The following is a 21,485-nucleotide window of genomic DNA, read 5'->3' on the forward strand; positions in this document are numbered from 1 at the left end:
GTCCTTCACATAAAAATCCATCTACAGGCTTTCATAGACAACCCGGGAAGTCGGGGAAGGTCTCGTTTTTTACGTTTCGCTATAAACTGTAGCACATTGGCAGTAAAAAGGAAAATTCTCACATATAGCCACTTTAATTAAGTTAAATAAGGTGCACTCTTATCATTAGTTAAAAGTAAGACATTTGATATTGTAATGAAGCAATAAAAATGTTTAAATCCAATTATGATAATAAAAAACAATTATTGTAGTGGTTGACCACAATTTTTTTCTTCTTCAGTACTGACATAAAGGGAGCTAACACTTCTTTTAATCATCCAAGTGAACACATCCAATTAATCACTGACTCTATCACTAATTACACTTGTACACTTGTTTTGTGTTTGCAGTGTGCTTCAGCATCAGGCTGATGAGAGCTGTCCAGACAGTCCAGACACCTCAAACCAAAGCCAGAGCCAGATTCAGCCCCTGCTGTACCGTCTGCAGCAGCTGACATCAGAGCATCAGAGCGCTCAGACTCAACTGTGTCTGGCCCAGGAGAGAGAGAGGGAGGCCAATGAGAAAGTTCAGAGGTGGGTACAGACATGTGCATGTCACAAGGTTTATATTAGCGATGCACCAAAATGATCAGTCGTTTTTTTGGCTAGAAGAGAAAATGCTCTATATTGCCAAAAGTTTTGGGACACGCCTCCAAATCATTGAATTCAGGTGTTCAAATGACTTCCATAGCCAAAGGTGTATAAAATCAAGCACATATGCATGCAGAATGCTTCTACAAACATTTGTGAAAGAATTGGTCGCTCTCAATGAATTCAAGCTGAGCTTGAAACCTTCAGATTAGCTCAAGAACAGTGCATAGAGAGCTTAATAGAATGGGTTTTCATGGCCGAGCAGCTACATCCAAGCCTTACATCACCAAGTGTAATCCAAAGCATCAGATGCAGTGGTGTAAAGCACGCCACCACTGGACTCTAGAGCAGTGAAGATATGTTCTCTGGAGTGATGAATCACACTCCTCTGTCTGGCAATACGATGGACAAGTCTGGGTTTGGAGGTTGCCAGGAGAACAGTACTCGCCTTACTGCATTATGTCTAGTGTAAAGTTTGGTAGAGAGGGGGTTATGGTGTAAAGTTTTTTTTTTCAGGGCTTGGGCTTGGCCGCTTAGTGAAAAGAACTCTTAATGCTTCAGCATACCAAGACATTTTGGACAATTTCATGCTCCCAACTTTGTGGGAACATTTTGGGGATGACCCCTTTTCCAACATGACTGCACACCAGTAGCCTGACGTGGTCATACTCATTTCTAGTCAGAATATGAGTCTGAAACTGCTCCATTGGGCTGTGATTATAGGGGAATATATTTCAACCGAACCAGGAAAGACCTCAATTGGATATAGACCTACAACCATCAGAGCAGCGAAGCGACGCATTACGCTAGTTGTCAAAGGTCAACAGAGCTCAACTGCACTGTGTTGCCAAGTCCACGTTTTTTTTTCGCGGGTTGTTTTACATGTCTGTGGGTTGAAGTGGCTATTATGTGATATTTAGACCCATGAGTGCGAATTTTAGCTGGCAACCTTGCCAAAATAACACACATTTTACCCCCCAAACACCATTTTTTCCCGGAGGACCCCCCTGAGAAGCTATTGTTTAGGGCTAGTAGTTGGCTGGTTTTGTTGTAAAAACTTGGCAACCCTGTCTGCACACACGCTGGAATACACAATCTTTGCGGGTGTTGTAAAAAAATAAAATAATTTAATGATACACCCAACATGATCATCATTTTTGAGAGAAATAGTGAATGTGAATGCATTTAACAATTACAAACAAGCTCTTCTCGTTGAGGATTCGAACAAATATAATCCAAGCCCCTTTTATGACGTGCATTACGTTTCGATTACGTTACTGTTTATCATCTGTCCGTCATCGTCTTAAGCCCGCCCTGATCATTTCAATGGTCCGAACAGTTTTTGTTCGGAGATAATTACTCCTCTATGGATCGAGTCCAGACCAAACCGCCCGACCTAAACATTTTGTGGACGGGGCTAAGTTCGGCTGGCATCCAGGGTAGTGCACCAGTGCACAAAGCAAGGTCCATAAAGACATGGATGAGCGAGTTTGTTGTGGAGAAACTTGACTGCCTGCACAGAGTCCTGACCTCAACCTTACAGAACACCTTTGGGATGAATTAGAGCCAGGCCTTATCGTCCAACATCAGTGCCTGACCTCAAAAATGCACTTCTAGAAGAATGGTCAAAAATTCCCATAAACACACTCCTAAACCTTCTGGAAAGCCTTTAGAGTTGAAGCTGTTATAGCTGCAAAGGGTGGGCTAACGCCATATTAAACTCTACAGATTAAGAATATGATGTCATTAAATTTCATGCGCATGTAAAGGCAGACATCCCAAAACTATTGGCAATATAGTGTATGTCTGCCTCGCCCCGCCCTGCCCCGCCTCTCAGTAACAGTGAATGAGTACAGATGCTGTAAAAAGTCCAAAATCCACATTTGGACTTGTTTTATGGTACCTGTATAATGCTTTTTGGTCATTTTTAGAGCTCGAAAATTATTTTAAAAAGACCCTCTTGCGTCAATAATTTGTAGGTGATCTTTTCCTGTTTGGAGATGTTCCTGCACCTGCTGGACATTCTTCAAGCCTGTTCTCTCAATCTCTCTAACCTTGGTCTCCTGATCTGTTATATACATTTATAAAAAAAAATGGTTGTCTCTCTCTCTCTCTCTCTCTCTCTCTCTCTCTCTCTCTCTCTCTCTCTCTCTCTCTCTCTTTCTCTCTTGTCTCGCTCACATGGGGGGCTCCCCACGCAAAGCAAACACAGGCCGGCCTGCTGATCTATTTACATGATGAATTAACCAAAGGGGGTGGAGATGCTGAGCTGAGGGGGTGCTCAAAACACAGAGAGAGCCCCCCACCACCCCAACACAATGAGAGAACTTTAGTGCACTGTTTACACATGCCGCTCTAAAGGGTTTCCATTTTCAGAGGAAAGATCACACAGCCTCTGCTGCATGACATGAAACTCCAAATCCCACAATGCACTTTGCTTTGACCAGTGCTACTGTCCTCACCTAGACAGCATGTGTGTGTAAGAGCAGCTTGTTTGCGTACATTACTGACCAAGCGGCGTCCACAGTGCAAGGTTTATCTGTGTGAGTCACTACTGCGTACATCAATGAGTCCAAGAGCTCATTTCACCCCTGTGTAGGCTCTGTGTAGTATTACTGGAAGTTAACAAGTTCTCTGTATTCTGAGAATCAACGTTATTTATTGCTTAAGGACCTAATGCCAAATAATTTCTTAAAGGAATAGTTCACCCACAAATTAACATTCTCTCATCATTTATTTACCCTCATGACTGACTTTCTTCTGTGGAACACAAAAGTAGATATTTTGAAAAATGTTGGACCTGCTGACTTTTATTGCATGAGGAAAAAACATTGAGACATTTTTATTGTCAGTAGTTTCAAACAGCTCTTTGCACTGGGAGCGAGTAAATACATTAAACATTTTGGATGAACTGTGTATTTAAAGGAATACTTCCCCCAAAGACAAAATTTAGCCATTATATACTCCACCTCATGTCATTTTAAGCCTATATGCTGTTGTTTTTCTATAGGATATATTCATATATCATATAGGACATTATGAAGAGTTCTGTTTTTGTACAAGGACAGACCATCACTGTAAAGATTATCATAAAAGTAGTCTATATGGCTTGTGCGCCATATTCCAAGACTTCTGAAGCTATGCAGTATTTTATTATTTATTAGGAACCGAAAGAAAATGAAACGAATGAATATGTGCAATGGAGAAGGAGATATGAGGGCTTAAGCATAGGGCAAGATTTTTAGACAATACCATCAAGAACTCAGACACTTTAAATATAAGTCTACTTTTCCGATGCTTTCTGGTGTTATTTTGTCTATCTAAGGGCTTGATAGATGTGCATACTGTCATAAACAATAGCACAAATGATACCATTTACTGTAGAAGAGCTTGCCACTGGAGCAGTATCTTTTAAAGGACAACTTTGTACATTATGTACCCTTAAAAGATGCCTATTAATACCTTAGAGTGGTAATATACACAGTATTGCCAAAAGTGTTGGGACAACCCTCTAAATCATTGAATTTAGCTGTTCCAATCATTTCCATGGCCACAGGTGTATAAAATCAAGCATCTAGGCATGCAGACGCTTCTGCAAACGTTTGTGAAAGAATGGGTCACTCTCAGCTTAGGAGCTCAGTGAATTCAAGCGAGGTTGCCATTCGTGACATTTCTTTACTACTAAATATTCCACGGTCAACTATTAGTGGCACTACAACAAGTGGAAGCAATTGAGAACAACAAATTGATTTTCCAAGTAAAATCACAGAGCGGGGTCAGTGCATGCTGAGGCGCACAGTGCGAAGAAATCGACAACCTTCTGCTGAGTCAATAGCTACAGACCTTTAAACTTTGTGTGATCTTCAGATTAGCTCAAGAACAGTGCATAGAGAGCTTCAAGGAAAGGGTTTCCAGGGCAGAGTAGCTGCATCCAAGCCTTACATCTCCTAGTGCAATGCAAACTTTTTTGATATTGTTTTAACTTTTACCCCAATTTTATTTTTTCAAATGTATTTGTATAGCGTTTTACACAATACATATAATTTCAAATCAGCTTTACAGAAAATTCATGCATTTTTTTACAGCGAGTCCTTGCATAGTGATGGTTAGGGTCAAGATGACTGCTATTTTTTCTTATAGATCAAAGGACACCATGAGTGTGAGCATCTACGTGCATACATGACTAGGATTGTAGTAGTAGGCGAAGGGTACAGCGTCGGTCACACCTGACCGCTAGCTGACATTCAGATGGATGCCCTGCACTCACGGGCTCCGGGCGGCCTGTGGGAAGCCACTCTGACGTGGGCCTCGTCGCATGGCTGTGAGAAGAATGCAGGGGTGATGCGATCGGCCTCCAGGCTCCCACAGCGCGGAAAACCGGGAAGGAGGAAGCCCAGCGCCGGCCCAGAATGTGGCACCTGAGTGCCGTTCCTACAGGCCCATTGACGAAGAAGCTGAGCTGAATGTCTAATGACCTGCTGAAACAAATGTGGCCATGAGAAGCACACAAAGGACCTTTTCATTGGCCCGACGGCCCACAAATGGGCTGCGGCTTGTGTGTCCCATCATGCTGCAGTCGCGCAGGCTCTTCTGTCTGGCACAGCGAGGGCTGACCCTCCTTAGCTGCCTTTTTTGTGCCGTTCTGCTTACTGTGCAATGCTAAAAATCCATCTATAGTTGCTGGAGTTATAAGTGAGACCTTATAGCATTGGGGTTTTTGTCAGGCATTGTCGTGGGATAATTATAGATTACAAACCGGATCTTCTTTTGCATTGAAACATGGTTATGTTGTCGTGCCATACATAAAACGTGCTGTTGTTTAGAATTTATGCACGGCTGCTGTTTACTCTGTGTTATTTGAGCTGGAATTGTTGGTTTTGCGACTCCGTGAATTCTTAATCGGGATTTGCGCTTTTGCCGGCTCTTCCCTCGCGTGTATGTTTGGGTTTACGGCCACTCTCTGCAAACAGTGTTCACCAAATCCTCCCCAGCCCGCAGGCACACCTTGGAGATCCTGCCACGGAAAGGCAGACCTGTTAATTGTGTAAACATGACAGGGAGGCTAATGAATATATTTAAAACGCTAAAAAATTTGCACACAAGGGGGAAAGGTGTTTCCGTGCATGTTTATGGATGCGAGAGAGAGGCTCGTGGTGTCTGTCTGCATGTTTGTGTGTTTTTGGGGGGAAGTTGGTTGTGCGTGTGCGATATGAAGGCTGTTTGCTTGTATATGTATATATGTTTATGTATATACATATATACTCGTGTGCGTGGCCTGTTCATTTAGCAACAATGACCTTTCATAAATATTAGTCTGCCGTTTTGAACCATCCCCTCCCCCTCGTCTTCCCCCCTTTCCCTCCAACGTGACGAATTTCTCTCGGCCACAGAGCCTCTGAGAAATACATATGGTCCAGCGGCTGCTCTCCGATCTCTCTGTACGGGAAAACAGGTGGAGACTTCAGCAGGAGCGAGGCTTGGGTCAGACCGCTCCCATATGCTCACTTGATAAGACTGAGAAACCTCAGTAGACAATACTAGCACTGGGTATGCTAAGCACATCTTCTCAGCATTGCTATGAAAGCCCTGATAGAGCTGGGCTGTTTTTAGCACTCGCTTTGTTGTAAGCCAGCTTGAACTACTTTTGTTGTTCATGATGTTTATTTAATTTAATAATTAATACACTTTTTTTTACTTCAAAATCAGATTTTCAGGTCACTGAGGAAGTACTGAAAAATTGCCTCTGAGTATTATTGAAAATAGGAAACATGAAAATTTTAAAGTCTAGTTATATAATTTATGCATTGTATAAAATAAATCAGTGAAATCGACTGAAATTGATTATTTTGCATTAATATATATATTAGGGCTGTCAAACGATTAATCACGATTAATTGCATCCAAAATAAAAGTTTGTGTTTACATAATATGGGTGTGTGCCGTGTTATTATATATAATTAAACACACACACACACACGTATATATTTACGAAATATTTGCATGTATATACTGTGTGTGTGTGGGTGTGTGTGTGTGTATACTGTGTATAATTATTATGTATATATAACTGTACACATTTGCATGTATATATTTATGTAAACACAAACTTTTATTTTGGATGTGATTAATTGTTTGACAGCACTAATATATATGTAATATCTAATATATATCCTGTGTGTGTGTGTGCGTGTGTGTGTTTGTATGATTTTTATTAAATAATAGTCACACTAATAATTTTTATCAACTTTTATTTATATATGATTTATAAAAGTTGATCTAATTCATGTAATTTTAAGTAATGTAACTGAGTTCCAATTTATTTTGGTATACCGGTATATACAGTATTTAAAGGTCAGATTTCATTTATTAATTTTTGTTATTTTTTATCCTTACATAATTTTCCATATCATCACATTTTTTAAGTAATGTCAAAGATTGTCTTTTTGGAGCAGAACCAGCATCTGTTTGGATGGAGAGAAGCAGGTCTGCTTTCATTCCCCATTATTCATTTGCTCCCAAAGAATCCCTTCACCCATCTAGATCTCCCTCCATTTCCACAGAGTCTCTGGGATCATCACCCTCATAAGCACAGGTTTACTCACCCCGACCAATCACATGACACCACACATGGGCTTCTGTTTGCCGGAGTAAAGGCTGGCGGATATTTGGAGGATTTGGGCATTGACACCAGCATGGATGTCTCACCCACTTTAAGAAGTGTCTACATCCATTCTCCGTATCTTTCCGTTTCTCCAAGAGCACTCTTGTGTGAGGAGAAAACAACCAAGAGCTGGCCTGCATTTGTCTTGCTCTTCTTTCATTTACACAGTCACTTATTTCTGCTTTCCTTTCTCAGGTTGGAGCGGTTGGTGGAGGTGTTACGGAAGAAAGTGGGCACTGGCAGTGTCCGAAAAGTCATCTGACTGACTGGCCGTCGGGCGACCCGAGCAGACGGCCACATCTGGTGACCAGGCTGCAGCGTTTAACTCTGAGCAAACAGCTGAAGCCTGGCCTGGGCAAACACAGGCTGGAAGTGGCGTTCTTTCTCTCAGCCCTGTTCTCATTCCAGCCCATGCTCAGAAACGGCATCGTAAATGTTTAACCACATTCTCTCTGCAGTCACCAATGAAAACTACTGCTGCCAGTAGTTTTTCTTATTAATCCAAAGGTTTCCTTTCTTCTCCGCTCGGTCAGTTTTTACTTACAGTATGACGTTAAGTCTGGTTGAACATGGGAAATTTGATTGGACAATTACTTTGTGAGGTACTGAGACTTTTTATTTTCTCCATATAAAGCCAGCTATTTTTGGACCAAGCTGGTTGTTTTTTTATTTTATTGAATTTGTTGACAGACTATAGATATTTTACATTTTCTCCCAAACAAATGAAGGGAGTTTAAACAACAGTGTATCGGTCAACACAACACAATCAGTATTTATGATCATGAAGGCTTGTTCAGTGTTATTTAATAATAAATGGCTTTTGCGCTTATCAATGCATGGTTTTGGATAATAGAAAGTATCAAATAAATGTATTACAAATAATCAAATCAAACTGTGCTTATAGATAATATAGTTTATTGGTTTTATTTGTTTACGGGACCAAAAAAATGAATCACCCTTGTTTACTTTTCTTTTTTTATTCTTTAATTGAATTTGTTTTGGGGACAAATATATAATGCATAATCATGTTTGCCAAAACATAACTATTTAATCAAACATGTGAATAATGCTCTTTTTAATTCAGCTTAATATCCTAATTAGTGATTTTTATTTTACAGTTGGCGTTATTCCTTACTTGTAATACTTTTTAATGTTATTAAATATGTGTTGTTAACAACTTTTAAATTAATATTTCTTAATTTTTTTGTATAAACTATTATACCTATATATAAAATAACTATAAAATACAAAAATAACCCCCTGAGGATTCTTTGAATCCTTAATCCGCTGTGAGGGTTTAATGGGGAGTGCTTTGCATGCTGATTATAATAATAATAATAATTAGTATTATTATTATAATCAGCATAATCAGCAAAAAAAGGAGCCCTGATGAGTGTTTAATGGCGAGTGCTTTGCATGCTGATCATTTCCAAACATTAAATAAGCTAAAGAGATCTGTCGACCTTTACTAGCGACTAGATACCCCAAACAATTATATAAGCATGGTTTATGTTGCCTTTCCCTGTCCGTCCTTCAGCAGAGCTGTTCTTCAGCCTGATCGATTATGTACTCAGAAATATGTTAGATGCAGCGGTGAATAAAGAAAAGGCTGTTTAGGCCAGACGTGCCACTGAGTGTCCCTCCCCTCAAATAAACGCCCGACACCAAGACAAGCTTGTCGATTTTCCTCCTATAGGTTACCGTGGAGATGGCACAACCTGGGTGTCCCCACACATCCCTATGGAAAACACTTGCCCTTTGATGGTGCAACTTTTTCTCTCCAGACGAAAACTTTTGTTTTGAGACGTGCATTCTTAAATGATTTGTTTGAGGTGTGCGTGTTTTAAATGACTTGTTTGATATGTGGGTGTGGTGGAGGCTCGAGTCTGTGTTTATTGTGGCATGTGGAGTGAAATGACCCATTATCACCCCCCAAATTCAGTGTGCGTGATCATCGACTTACAAAAAAACTTTTATACGCTTTAATTAAAACCGTGTTTCGGCTGCACATATTGAATGACCCTCAGAGAAAAGCACCACTGATCCGGTTGCTATAACGACACCAAGTATTTCCAGCTCTCTTCTTTTTCTCTGTCTGCTTCTCTTCTTCTCATAGTAGCGCTTTATTTATACAAATATAGTTAGTTATTTTTCCCATGCAGGTTCGAGCTGATAAATGGATAGCTTTTAATGTTAAAAATATCATTGATTTGGATAACCATCAAATTGACTGACATAAGTAAAATAAATCGTGTATGTCATTGCGTGTTTAGCCAAATTAATCTGCTTATTTGCTATCATAATACTTTTAAGTACAATTGAAAATGAAGGATTTCAAATGCTTTACTTTTAAAAGTTGTAAATGCCTGTCGAATAAAAAATCGTTGCTGCCTTAAATTTTTAAGTACAATCAACTTGGTTGTTTAAGTCATTTCAACTTGAATTGCATTCAACTGACTTAAAAAATGTGTTGGATCTTGTACAACTTAAAAAAGTTGAGTTAAAGCAATGTAAAAAATATATGTTGTCTTATTGATCGTGTAGCTACTATTTTACAGTGTATATATATTGATTTTATTTATTATTCGATATCAATATATGCCAACAAAATATATTTAAACAAGAAATGCATTCTCGGTTTATTGCGTCCGCCACAATGAAACTCCAAAGAAACCCAACTGGCTGTTTCTATCCAAATCCCCTGCTGTAGAATAATGAAGACACAAAACACGGAGCAGCACGAGGGGAGTGCGAGACCACCAACCTGACATGGTCGATGCATATTAGAGGGGCACAAAGCTCTAATAAACTTCTCCCGTATCATTTTTAATGGAAAAGCAGCTGCTTCTAAAGCTGATGTCGGATAGAGATCTCTCCCTCTTCTCTCTCGCCCTTTGAAAGCCCCTTTCTTTCGTGTGTGTGTGATTCTGAAGGGGTATTGCTTTGCTCTTTTCGTTGGCCAAGCACAATTGTGTTATTGGAGATAATTAATTCAATCCCCATCAGAAGGTATTAGGAGCGCCTTGGCCCTGTAGTGCTTTTCCAAACTCAGAATGAAAAGAGAGAGAAGAAAGGTCTACGGGTAGACCCGCTGATGGGCGCTTTGAACTAAAGGGCCGTGCGCATTGTTGTCGAAATTTTGCTCCATAAGGCTGAAGAAAGCGCCAGAGCTTTTGATGGAGCAACGAGAAATGCCACATAAGTTTGAACACTGCCTGCTGATCGCATATGTCATGCCTTCGTAAAGTCTGGCTCGTTTAAAGACGTGCGCTATATAGAAATAAAAGCCTTCGAATGTTGCTCAATCACTGCGCCAATAACAAACAATAAAATCCCCAAGCAAATATCTAAATTAGGCCTATGTTAAAATAATATGGGACATAAATGAGCAGTTCGTTATCCCTGTCAGTGCATTCGTTAAGAGGTTCTCCCAAAAACGTGTTAAATGTTTTTGGACTGCCCTTGTAGCTAAACAGTTGGTTTGTTATTGGAGTTTTGAAGACCGCACATTTATTTCGTTATCAGCAGCTTCTGGTGACGCATGCAGACCATGGTTTCTGTCATAAAGGTTTATAAAATATTTAAATTAATATTTCCGATAAAGCATTTGATTGATAACCAAATAGGCTATACTTGACGAAATTTCACCTGGTGTAACGGCAGCGACATATGAACTCGATAATGGGGTTGCAGTTTTCTTTAAATGATGTACATCATCAATACAATTATCAGAATCAATGCTACCATATTTCACATTTGTAGTTTATTTATCGTTTTATTTTAATTTGTATTTCAATTGAGCAAACCCATAAACACAATTTTAATAGGCTCTAATACTAGGCCTATTTGTGTAAGCAGGTAAATTCTGTTCGATATTTACACATTTTTACTTAATAAAATATGAAGCAATTCATTTTATAATGAATTTATGCGCACGAGAGAAGGAATTTATTGAATTAGATTATTTATAGAATCGTGCTTTTAAATGTGTGATTTTGTCATCCTTGGTTCGTTCCCATTAAAAAGTATACAATTTTATTTTCTAATAGCCTAATTTTAAGTGATTATTATTATTTATTTATTTTATTTGACATATTTCAGTATCGATAATTGCAATTATTATTGACTTAACCACTTTTAATTAGGGTAAATATCTCTGTCGCGAGCTCTAATTCAATATCAGATAAATCGACTCAACCGGAGCCTAATTTTTGAAAAACAATGCGTCTTAATTTGTATTTCGAATTAAAAAATAAAAGGCACAAATATTAGCTATATAACTTTATTATCTATAGGCGGCACACATCGAGATTTCTCAAGCCTGAAGTCAATTATCCATTTTATTTACGCATCGGGGGGGAATTACAAGATAATTAAATGAATTTCACGGCTACTCAGCCAAAATGCGTGTATACAAAATACCATGATCAAAGTCAAATCTGTTCAGGTTCACGTGCCCATCATGTAGGTTACGCTCCACAAAAAGATGATTTGGCCTCTCTATGATATTGTTTAAAATCCCATTTAAAACGAGATCGGATCTTTTATGAAGCGAGTCTTTGAGGCTGCGCGTGTGTTAGACTTGGATTTTCTCTTGGTCTTTTACCAACAGCAAGTCAAAACCAGACGGGCTCAGCCAAAATCGCAGGCTTTGAGAGCAGATTATATTAAAGAATTTAATCTGATTCAAAACAGCATCTATTTCTATTTTATTTAGGTCGTATTGAAGTTATTGAGCATGCATTGCTTGGACATAAAATAATGCAACAAAAAAAAAAGAAGAAAAAAGAAGAAGAAGAAAAAAGACGTAAGATCCTATTTATTTCTAATTACGAAATGAAACGAGTTTTGAATCATTAGTCTTGGAATAATTGCAAATGCTTATTTAAGAGAAATGCATGCATGAACCTCTTCATAAAAATGTCACAAACGTTTTGCTTGATTAAGAAATACATATTTTATTCACAATGCATTTTCACCTTGGATTAATTTATTTCAATACAAGATTGGGAAGTGTTTTTTTTCTTTCAAAACGAGGTAAGTAAACCCCAAAAAATAATGAGTAAAATGACAACATTCAAATACATCTGCAACAGACAGGGGTTTCGCTTTTATACCAGCAACAAGACCGAAGTTGACCTTCATTCGTGCACGTTGTAACAATGGGGAACTACAAGTTTGGGAGATCACAACAAGTATTTTACAAGCTCAAAATTATTTTAAATACACTAGCAAGTTTTTTTTCTTTCTTTTTTTTTCTTTTTTTTTTACTGGGATATACAATCATTGGAAACACTTTACAATATTTTATTATACACATACACATTTTGTTATATTTTAAAGTAACAGTTCTTTTGCACCAAGTGCATGCAAAAAATAGAATAAAGTTGTTTTTTTTCGTCCCCGCGTCGGCAACTTACTAAGATGTATTAAGAACAGGCCTGGAATACACACCTTGGTAGTAAGAGGCCTCTAAAGCCGAAGGGTCCATGCTGGCTCTCCCGGCCATGGGCAAGCTGGAAGACATCCCTGAGCCATAGGAGGAATATTGCAACGCTTGTTCATAGGCTTTCAATTCCAGTTTATGCTGTTGCTCGGAAGAGGACATTAAATTATTGATGGAAAATGGGTGGTTGAAGGAGTAATGGGGGTCTCCTTTGAGGTGCAGCTGGGGTTCGTGGGCCATAGAGTGCAGCGAGGACAGGGACGTGGACACGGGGTGCACCTGTGGGCCGGTGCTCTTCAGTTCAGAGGTGGCGGTGCTACCGCTCCTGTGGTCCAAACTGGGAGGACTGGACGACTGGTTTGAGGAGGTTATGGAGCTGGAGTCCATGTGCACGGGTTTGGAGCTGGTGCTGTCGCTGGCCGGGGAGCCAGAGCCGCTCGACTGGTCTCTCTTTCCGTCCGACCTCTTTCCATCGGGCAACTTTTTGTCGCATTTAAAGCGCTTCTGTCTTCGCAGGTAACAGCCATTCTCAAACATATTCCCAGAATCAGGGTGCAGGGCCCAGTAGGAGCCTTTTCCCGGCTTGTCGGGTGACCTGGACACTTTGACGAAACAGTCATTGAAAGACAACGAGTGCCTGATGGAGTTCTGCCACCTTTGCTGGTTCTGACGGTAGTAGGGGAACAGGTCCATTATCCACTGATAAATCTCACTTAAGGTAAGCATTTTGCTGGGTGCCTGCTGGATAGCCATTGTGATGAGGGAGATGTAGGAGTAGGGCGGTTTGGCGTGCGGATAACTTCTCCTGAAAGTCTTGTTTTCTCTGGCCCGGTTCAGGTTGGGCTGCGCGTATGTCATGGAGCTCATGGTGGGGCTCATGCTGGAGTACGGGTTCAGCGCGTTCATGGAGCTGTGCTGAGCCGTCATGGCGTTCAGGTTGGACGGGCTGAGCGCAGTGCCCATGCCCGACACGCCGCCGCTCATCCCGTTCATGGGGCCAGGGGCGCCCGGGGGCATTCCGCCCATGGTCCCCGGGCTCAGTCCGGCACCCAGCGCGGGGTTCGCATAGGACATGTTAAAAGAACTGGAAGTCATATTCCCACTGGTGGACATGCTCATGTAACTGTTCATATTATTCATGGAGCTCAGCCCAGCGTTCATGCTGCTGTTCGTCATGGGAGAATAGACCTAAAAGAAAGAAATCGTGTAGCTTTTAGTAATACATCTGTATTCAGCACTTTTATTCGTACAGAATATAGCTGTTTTTTTCTAGCTTAGTAGTAAAAAAAAAAAAGTGTAGTCTTAGTTATCAGAGATAATAGATTTAGTTGGTTATAAATAATTGTAGGTAGGCTAACCATTTTAAAATCGTGAGAATTTTTTTAAAATCTAGATTTCACGGTTTTATTTTATGCTCTTTTTTTAAATAACGAAATGTGCATTTGCACGTGCAGTAGAAATAGAAACGTAGAGATTTTTTATTCCATTTAATTCAATTTAATTTTGCAATGACTCAAATTGAACGAGATAAAACACACAGAATATTGTGATGTTATACATAATCGAAAATAAGTTGAATACAAATGGTTTAGTCAGATAACAATTTCAAAACGTTGATATCATTCCCTGAAAAATATATTTAATAAACTCTTCCATGAAAATTGTGGCTATATTGTCACTTGCAATGGCATCACTACTGCCACCAAGTGGGTTAATTAATGGCTGATATTTTATCAGCTTCAGACAGCAATTCTGTAGAATATATTTTACATTTAATTCCTCCGTTTTAAAAGTGGTTTGTAGCGCAAGCCTCAGTTTCAGTCTGTTGATCCATTATTCACGAGAAAGCATCTACAAACTTTCTGACTATCCCCGCGGCTCAGAGTGGCAGTAATAATTGTCTCTCACCTCTTGTGCATCGTTATAGTAGCTGCTCCAGTCTGGAGTTTCGTGTCCTTCCATTTTCACTGCGCCCAACATTATGGAGGAAATCCGCAGCTCGTGCACATGCAGTTCGCAGACTCACAGCGCGCGTGTGTGAGTCTGTATGTGTGTATGTATGTGTGTATGTGTGTCCTGGCACCGCGCGCAGTCACTGGTGGGATGTTGTGCGTGGCTTTGGGTAAAGTGGAAATGTTGGGACCGAACTGGAGATCTTCCCCTGCCTGTTACGTAGAACACGGTACAGCCCACTTTCTGTGTCTCATTTGCCTGGATCTCTCTCCTTCTTCCAGGAACACGTCTACTCTGCTGTTTTTAAATAGGAATGACCCGTGTGCTTTATTGCACAATTGGCTATAAACATTAAAAACGTAAAAAAAAAAACTAAAAAAAAAAACTTCATATTTTATTTTCAACACTATTCGATTAAACGCATTATGATGCAAATTATTAAATATATCCTAAACATTTTTGGCACATTGTAAACATTTTAAATTACTTAAACATCATATAGGCCTATATATATATATATATATATATATATATATATATATATATATATATATATATATATATATATATATATATATATATATATATATATATATATATATATATATATATATATATATATATATAATTTAAATAAATAAATAATGTCACTTTATAACCTTAATTGCAGCCAGCATTATAATGTTATATAATTTAAAACACAAGTGTAGACTACTTTATGATTTCAGATGAAACACCTTTCAGGACATTTAAGTGATCTGGTGAGTGAATATATTACAATACTGTATGTTAATGCAATGTAGTAATATTTTATATTAGATTAACTTAAGTTTTGTAATGCTTTATAATATATTTCAGTAATTTTAGGAAACATAATGATAATACAAAACATGAATATGACATTTTGATCTGTTAAGCATTATTTAACATAGTAATATTGATTTGTTATTCATGAACATTATTAATGAGATGCAAAATAGTTACATTTAAAATAGAAATTACATTTTAACATTACACACTGTACACATTTACTGTTGTGTTTAACTTGTTTCCTGGTTGCTTTAACATTTAAAATTTATTTAAATTAAGAATTTTAGTTAATACATTGAAGGAGAGTATGCTATCTGAACCACATTAATTATCAAAGTTGATAAGGCAAAAGAAAAAAGTTGTTAAAAATTATGAAAATAATGTTTGATGGTTTTAATTTTTAATCCATAATGTTATTGTGTTACCAAAATTATGTATAGGCTATGTAAATATTAAAAAGTATGAAATTATAGGCCTACATTCTAACATAACTAAATTCAATAATTTATTTAACAAATCATAATGTATTCCAATGTATATTTGTTAATATTGTAAAAAGTGTTACCAAGCTAAAAAAAGCTTTATTAAATGTTACTAACTTGCAATAACTTTGGAGCCTATTTATTTTGGTACTGAATCCAGGTGTTTAGGAAGCAATTGGGAAACACCACTGTCTCCCTCCTTATATTTCTCATATGAACAAGAGGTCACATTTCCCAGTGTACACCTGCTAATGAGCAAACGACAGCACTGATCATCCACTTACAGCGGATTATCTCCAGTGATCTCTCACACCATTAGAGCACAGATCGATTCCTCACAGGATGGAATGAAATGGCCCTTGAAGCGAAGAACATTAGACCATGTCAAAGCCCCCATGAGACAGACAGACAGAGCGAGAGGGAGGGAGGGAGCGAGAGGACGAGTCTTGTCAGTAGATTCAATGCATGACTTATAAAATAATATGTTAAAACAATTGTGCTTTAACAAAGAGTGCATTGCATTAGACAGGCCTATATGTTATGCTATACTACAAATTACCCTTTATTTTGTGCAACAGTTTTGATAGAAAGGCAAGGTTCTTTGGAGATAACAAATATATAAAAAATTGACAGTTCTTTAGATCAGTGCATTTTAAAGCAATTAAATAGCAATTTTTAAAATAGAGTGTATCTTAAAAACGAGAGAATAAAAAGTACTTTGGAGGTTTAAAAAGGTTATCATATTAACACAATCATAAAAAAGTTTTTAGATTTTAATTGGAACCGTTTTTTTAATGTACATTTAATCTGTTAAATCATTTCTGCTCTATTATGTGATTGTGTGTAAATAACAAGGCTCGTAGCTCGCCATGATTCCCATTTCCGTTCTGCAAATCTGAGCATTTGAGTGGTTGAAGGGTGTTATTTGCCTTTCTAGCACCAAGGCAGTGATGTGTGTAAAAAAAAAAACATAGAAGAAGAAGAAGAAGAAGAAGATAGATTGTAATCTACTTGGTCATCAAGATCTTATTTATTTCCATGTGTGATTTCACTGTAGCTCTGGCACGCGCATAGGGACGGTAGGTTGCTAGGAGACGCTGCTTGGCGTTTCCCTGTTTGAGTTTCTGAGGTAAAAAGCTGCAGTTATTTTTCAGCAAAGAGCGGATGCAATTTTATTTAAAGTAGATTTTCAGGCGGCAATACATTAATGGAAAGGTAAGATGATTTAAAGGAGTACTTTTTAAAATGTTTTAGTAAGATTTGTTGTGTTACCACGGAAAGGGCAACTTTTGAGCAAGCAGGCTAGCTCGCTAACTATAACGTTAGCGTTTATCGCTTTTGAACTATTTAAAACTAGTTAACTTATACATTTTTTGTGTTTATAAGAAGAGCGAAGAGAATTTATAATGGTTATTTTATGCGAGTCAGAAAAGAAAACGAGGATAAAGTAATAAAACATTACAAAATTAGTTAAATAAATCTATTGCATCGTTAGAACTGAACTGTTGGACGAAATCATGTAACGTTAACGTTAAAAAAAATATATATTTTGAAACGTATTTTTGCCGGTATAGCTCTTTTATCAGTCTTGACACATATGTTATTGCTATATTTTATGAAATGAGGCACAACGTGTTTCTCTAATTCTCACTATTAACTAACGTATGACGTATGCATATTACCAGGATATTGTAAGTTTAATAGTACTTGTAAAGCACAAATGAATGCCTTAATCTGCACGACCCTAGGCTCTTCTACATCATTAATATCCTAGTTACCCAATTCCTAAACTTAACATAACCTTACTAACTATTAATACGCAGTAATTAGGAGTTTATTGAGACAAAATTATAGTTAATAGTATAATATTAGTGAGAATTTGACCCTAATCTCAAGTGTGACCAAAGCAAACATATTTGTTTTAAAATTATATATGATTTCCATCTTTTTTTGTTACACGTAGTTGTTGTTCATACTTTTTGAATTCCAGGATTTCCAATATATCGAAGCACCTATGATTCCAATCAGAAGACTTCTTACCTTGCCAGGTGAGCCCTGTCATCACAGATTTACCTCCCATCCTGACAAAACCCAGCTGTGTTGAGTCTCAAATAGACTTTCGCTTTTCTCTCCTCTGCAAACTGCCCCCTAAATCCATGTCTCAACAAAGACCAACAAAATGAGTGGGGGTCAGAGCACAAGCCCAAACATTTCCTCCAAAGACAAATCAGTGAACACAATGCCTCTTCCAAAACTTAAAGCCAGGCATGGGATTGTCAGAAAGCCCGTCATAGCCTCTCTCGCAGGGACCACCAAAGCAGTATCCTTGTCCCAAAGGCCGCAACCTCCTGCTAAGCCCAGATCAGAGTGGCCCTTATCAGCTGGTGGATCTTACAAACTTCGCACACTTGATCAGCAGGTCTCAGGTGAGGAGAAGAAAATCTCCAGCACTCAACTGTCCACTATCTTTGGAGGACAGAACCGGTCAGACTCGGGCAGCTCTAATGACAATGAGGCATCAAGCTCTGTGAATTCAGCACAGAATGGGCATAGGAGAGTGCAGAAAGGAACGACTGAAAAATTCTTGGAGCCTCATAAGCATCAAACTCTCTCCAAACAAAGCAGCTCCCAGAGTCACATCAGCAGCGCTGGCTCCAGTGCCATCCAAAGTGTCAAATCCATCCCTGAGCTGCTGGAGGAAGCCAGACTTATTGCTGGACTCGAGCAGCCAGATGAGGTTGACCAGCAGAGGGCGCCAAATGAGAGCTTGGCAGACGCATTAGTGATGGAAAGTGGGCACATACCTGTAGAGGATGACAGTGGTGCAACCTACTCTGACCATGCAACGGTGGATTCTATGGGAAGAAAAACTGGGAACAACTGCAGCTCTGATGATGAGGTTAGCTGTTTATTTATTTTATTTTATATGGAATATTGAACATAGTTGCAGCTCTGAGGTTAGCAGTTATTTTATTTATTTTTATTTTATTTTATTGAACACAGCTGCAGCTCTTATGGTGAGGTTAGTGGTTATTTTATTTTATTGTTTTAAGTTGGACACAGCTACTTTATTATTTTATTTTATTATTAGAGGCCAAGCACTGAAGGTGTGTAGGCACGCATTGTATCTGTTAGTGTCCTTATTATTCTTCTCCCTTCTTCTTCTTTTTCTTCTTCTTTTTCTGCTCTTGAGTCTGTGGCAGCCTGTAGGAGGAAAATTATGAAATTTGGCACACATACAGTCTGAACATTAACTAGTCAAGTCTTCATTTATTTTTTATAGCACTTTATACAATACAGATTGTTTCAAATCAGCTTTACAGTGATAACAGGAAATGATTAAATGATGCAAACATAGTTCAATTCTGCTGTAAAGCAGCCATAAAAAAAGAAAAAAGAGTCATTGTTCAGCTGAAGTTATTCAGTTATTAAATTTAGCTACAAAGAAACTTTGGGATCATTTGTCTCAGTTCTCATCAAATAGTGTCAGTGCAGTCAAATCAATAATATTATTAAATATTAAAGCAACTCTATGTAAGAAATCATGTATTTCAATTAATCATAAAATGGCCTTGATATGTCACTAGACATTTAGAAATCATGTTCATTTCAAATACTTATATCACTGACAACAGTAGTCTGGCCAGGATATTGTCATTTAAAAGTTGTTTTTGCAGCCCTCAGCTGATGTCGATGTTGACATGTTGTGTTTTGGCCTGAAGCTCCACCCTCCACCTATTTTGCAATCACGAAATCAGTAGTGTTTCGGCGTCCGGGTTGCCAGCTCTGCTCTAGTTACCACAGCGGCAGCTACAAACGTTCCTGCTGGATCCTCGAGCCAGGGGGAGGGGGAGAGGGGGGAGTGATTGCAGTACCAGTTTTAGCCACAAACTTACATACAGGTCCTTCTAAAAAAAAAAAAAGCATATTGTGATAAAGTTCATAATTTTCCATAATGTATTGATAAAAATTTAACTTTCATATATTTTAGATTCATTGCACACCAACTGTAATATTTCAGGTCTTTTATTGTTTTAATGATTTTGTTGGTTTTTATTGTTTTGATGATTTTGGCATACAGCTCATGAAAACCCAAAATTCCTATCTCAAAAAATTAGCATATTTCATCCGACCAATAAAAAAAAATGTTTTTAATACAAAAAAAGTCAACCTTCCAATAATTATGTTCAGTTATGCACACAATACTTGGTCGGGAATCCTTTTACAGAAATGACTGCTTCAATGCGGCGTGGCATCGAGGCAATCAGCCTGTGGCACTGCTGAGGTGTTATGGAGGCTCAGGATGCTTCGATAGCGGCCTTAAGCTCATCCAGAGTGTTGGGTCTTGCGTCTCTCAACTTTCTCTTCACAATATCCCACAGATTCTCTATGGGGTTCAGGTCAGGAGAGTTGGCAGGCCAATTGAGCACAGTAATACCATGGTCAGTAAACCATTTACCAGTGGTTTTGGCACTGTGAGCAGGTGCCAGGTCGTGCTGAAAAACGAAATCTTCATCTCCATAAAGCTTTTCAGCAGATGGAAACATGAAGTGCTCCAAAATCTCCTGATAGCTAGCTGCATTGACCCTGCCCTTGATAAAACACAGTGGACCAACACCAGCAGCTGACATGGCACCCCAGACCATCACTGACTGTGGGTACTTGACACTGGTGTAACACAGGTTAGATAAGGGGGATTATTTAATTTATATACTATCAAATTATATAATTCCCTTAATGGGGGCTGTCCATAAGAGATGTAAGAATAATTAAAATTGAATGAATGCATGCAGATTTGTTCTGTAACAATCCTCGGTGATTGACGAATGAGAGCTCTTCGTCAGTTGTGCCGTGCGTGTCGGTGAGCGTGCGCGATGACAGAGGAGACGGCCTTGATGAGGAGAGCAGACCTGATCGATCAAAGCGATCCAATTCTAATCCAAAATTTGAAATGCTGATCCGAAAACCCTCCGAAGAGTATGAGGAAGTTTAAATTTTAATTACTTCGATGCATCCTGAGTAAAAGAGCCGACAGAGTAAAGTAATACGTTCTGTTAGGTGAGTCAATAATATAATCTATGACATATTCTGTAGCACTTCATGATAAGATAGTAGCAGTAATACTAAACAGTAATTAAGTTGCTGTAGACTGCCCATTTTCTCCTTAGGTTGTAGTTTGTTTCGAATAGTTGTAAATGTCTAACGTGAACCGCATGGTCATTTGTACATTGCAGTTCACGACGCCATTTTATGGTCGCGCACGCCTGTAATCGAGGTGCGCCTGTGTGAGAGCAAACAAATCGATCAGAGGTAAAGAATTAGTTCATCCATCCTGTGAAAATGATGCTTGTTACTAGTTATGTGATTACTTGAGCTAGAGAGCGGTCATAGTGAACCGCGTGGTTATTTGTTCATTTCAGAGTTTCACCGTCGCCATTGTTGGCCACGTGTCTGTGTAAGCGTAGCGCTATTGATTCAGAGGTAAATTGATGTGATTATATCAG

The 21,485-nt window shown here is 38.6% G+C and overlaps 3 protein-coding genes across 7 annotated transcripts in view; 2 read left to right on the forward strand and 1 right to left on the reverse strand.

Moving 5' to 3' along the window:
• mipol1 (mirror-image polydactyly 1) overlaps nt 1-8,123 on the forward strand; it is a 116,868-nt gene extending 108,745 nt beyond the window's left edge. For all 5 annotated transcript variants that reach the window (XM_067455938.1, XM_067455939.1, XM_067455940.1 and 2 more), the window contains 2 exons: nt 390-572; nt 7,486-8,123. In XM_067455938.1, the coding sequence (XP_067312039.1) occupies nt 390-572; nt 7,486-7,552 (250 nt within the window). In that variant the 3' untranslated portion in view covers nt 7,553-8,123. The remainder of the gene's footprint in view (nt 1-389; nt 573-7,485) is intronic.
• A 4,073-nt stretch (nt 8,124-12,196) lies between these two features.
• foxa1 (forkhead box A1) lies at nt 12,197-14,728 on the reverse strand. Its single transcript, XM_067455941.1, has 2 exons — nt 14,645-14,728; nt 12,197-13,924 (listed from the first exon to the last, which is right to left on the reverse strand). The coding sequence occupies exons 1-2, from the start codon at nt 14,714-14,716 to the stop codon at nt 12,710-12,712; spliced, it is 1,287 nt and encodes a 428-aa protein (XP_067312042.1). The 5' UTR covers nt 14,717-14,728; the 3' UTR covers nt 12,197-12,709.
• Nucleotides 13,361-21,485, forward strand: part of ttc6 (tetratricopeptide repeat domain 6) — a 90,696-nt gene continuing 82,571 nt past the window's right edge. The window contains exons 1-2 of the mRNA XM_067455934.1: nt 13,361-13,454; nt 17,972-18,880. Coding sequence (XP_067312035.1) covers nt 18,161-18,880 — 720 coding nt within the window. The 5' untranslated portion in view covers nt 13,361-13,454; nt 17,972-18,160. The remainder of the gene's footprint in view (nt 13,455-17,971; nt 18,881-21,485) is intronic.

The sequence above is a fragment of the Pseudorasbora parva genome, chromosome 10 (assembly GCF_024679245.1).
Source record: "Pseudorasbora parva isolate DD20220531a chromosome 10, ASM2467924v1, whole genome shotgun sequence".
Classification (NCBI taxonomy): Eukaryota; Metazoa; Chordata; class Actinopteri; order Cypriniformes; family Gobionidae; genus Pseudorasbora; species Pseudorasbora parva.

Coding starts and splice junctions, on each gene's coding strand:
- foxa1 (XM_067455941.1), bottom strand. CDS start 14,716: ATGTTGGGCGCAGTGAAAATGGAAGGACACGAAACTCCAGACTGGAGC. Junction 13,925..14,644: donor ACTATAACGATGCACAAGAG/GTGAGAGACAAT, acceptor TCTTTCTTTTAG/GTCTATTCTCCCATGACGAA.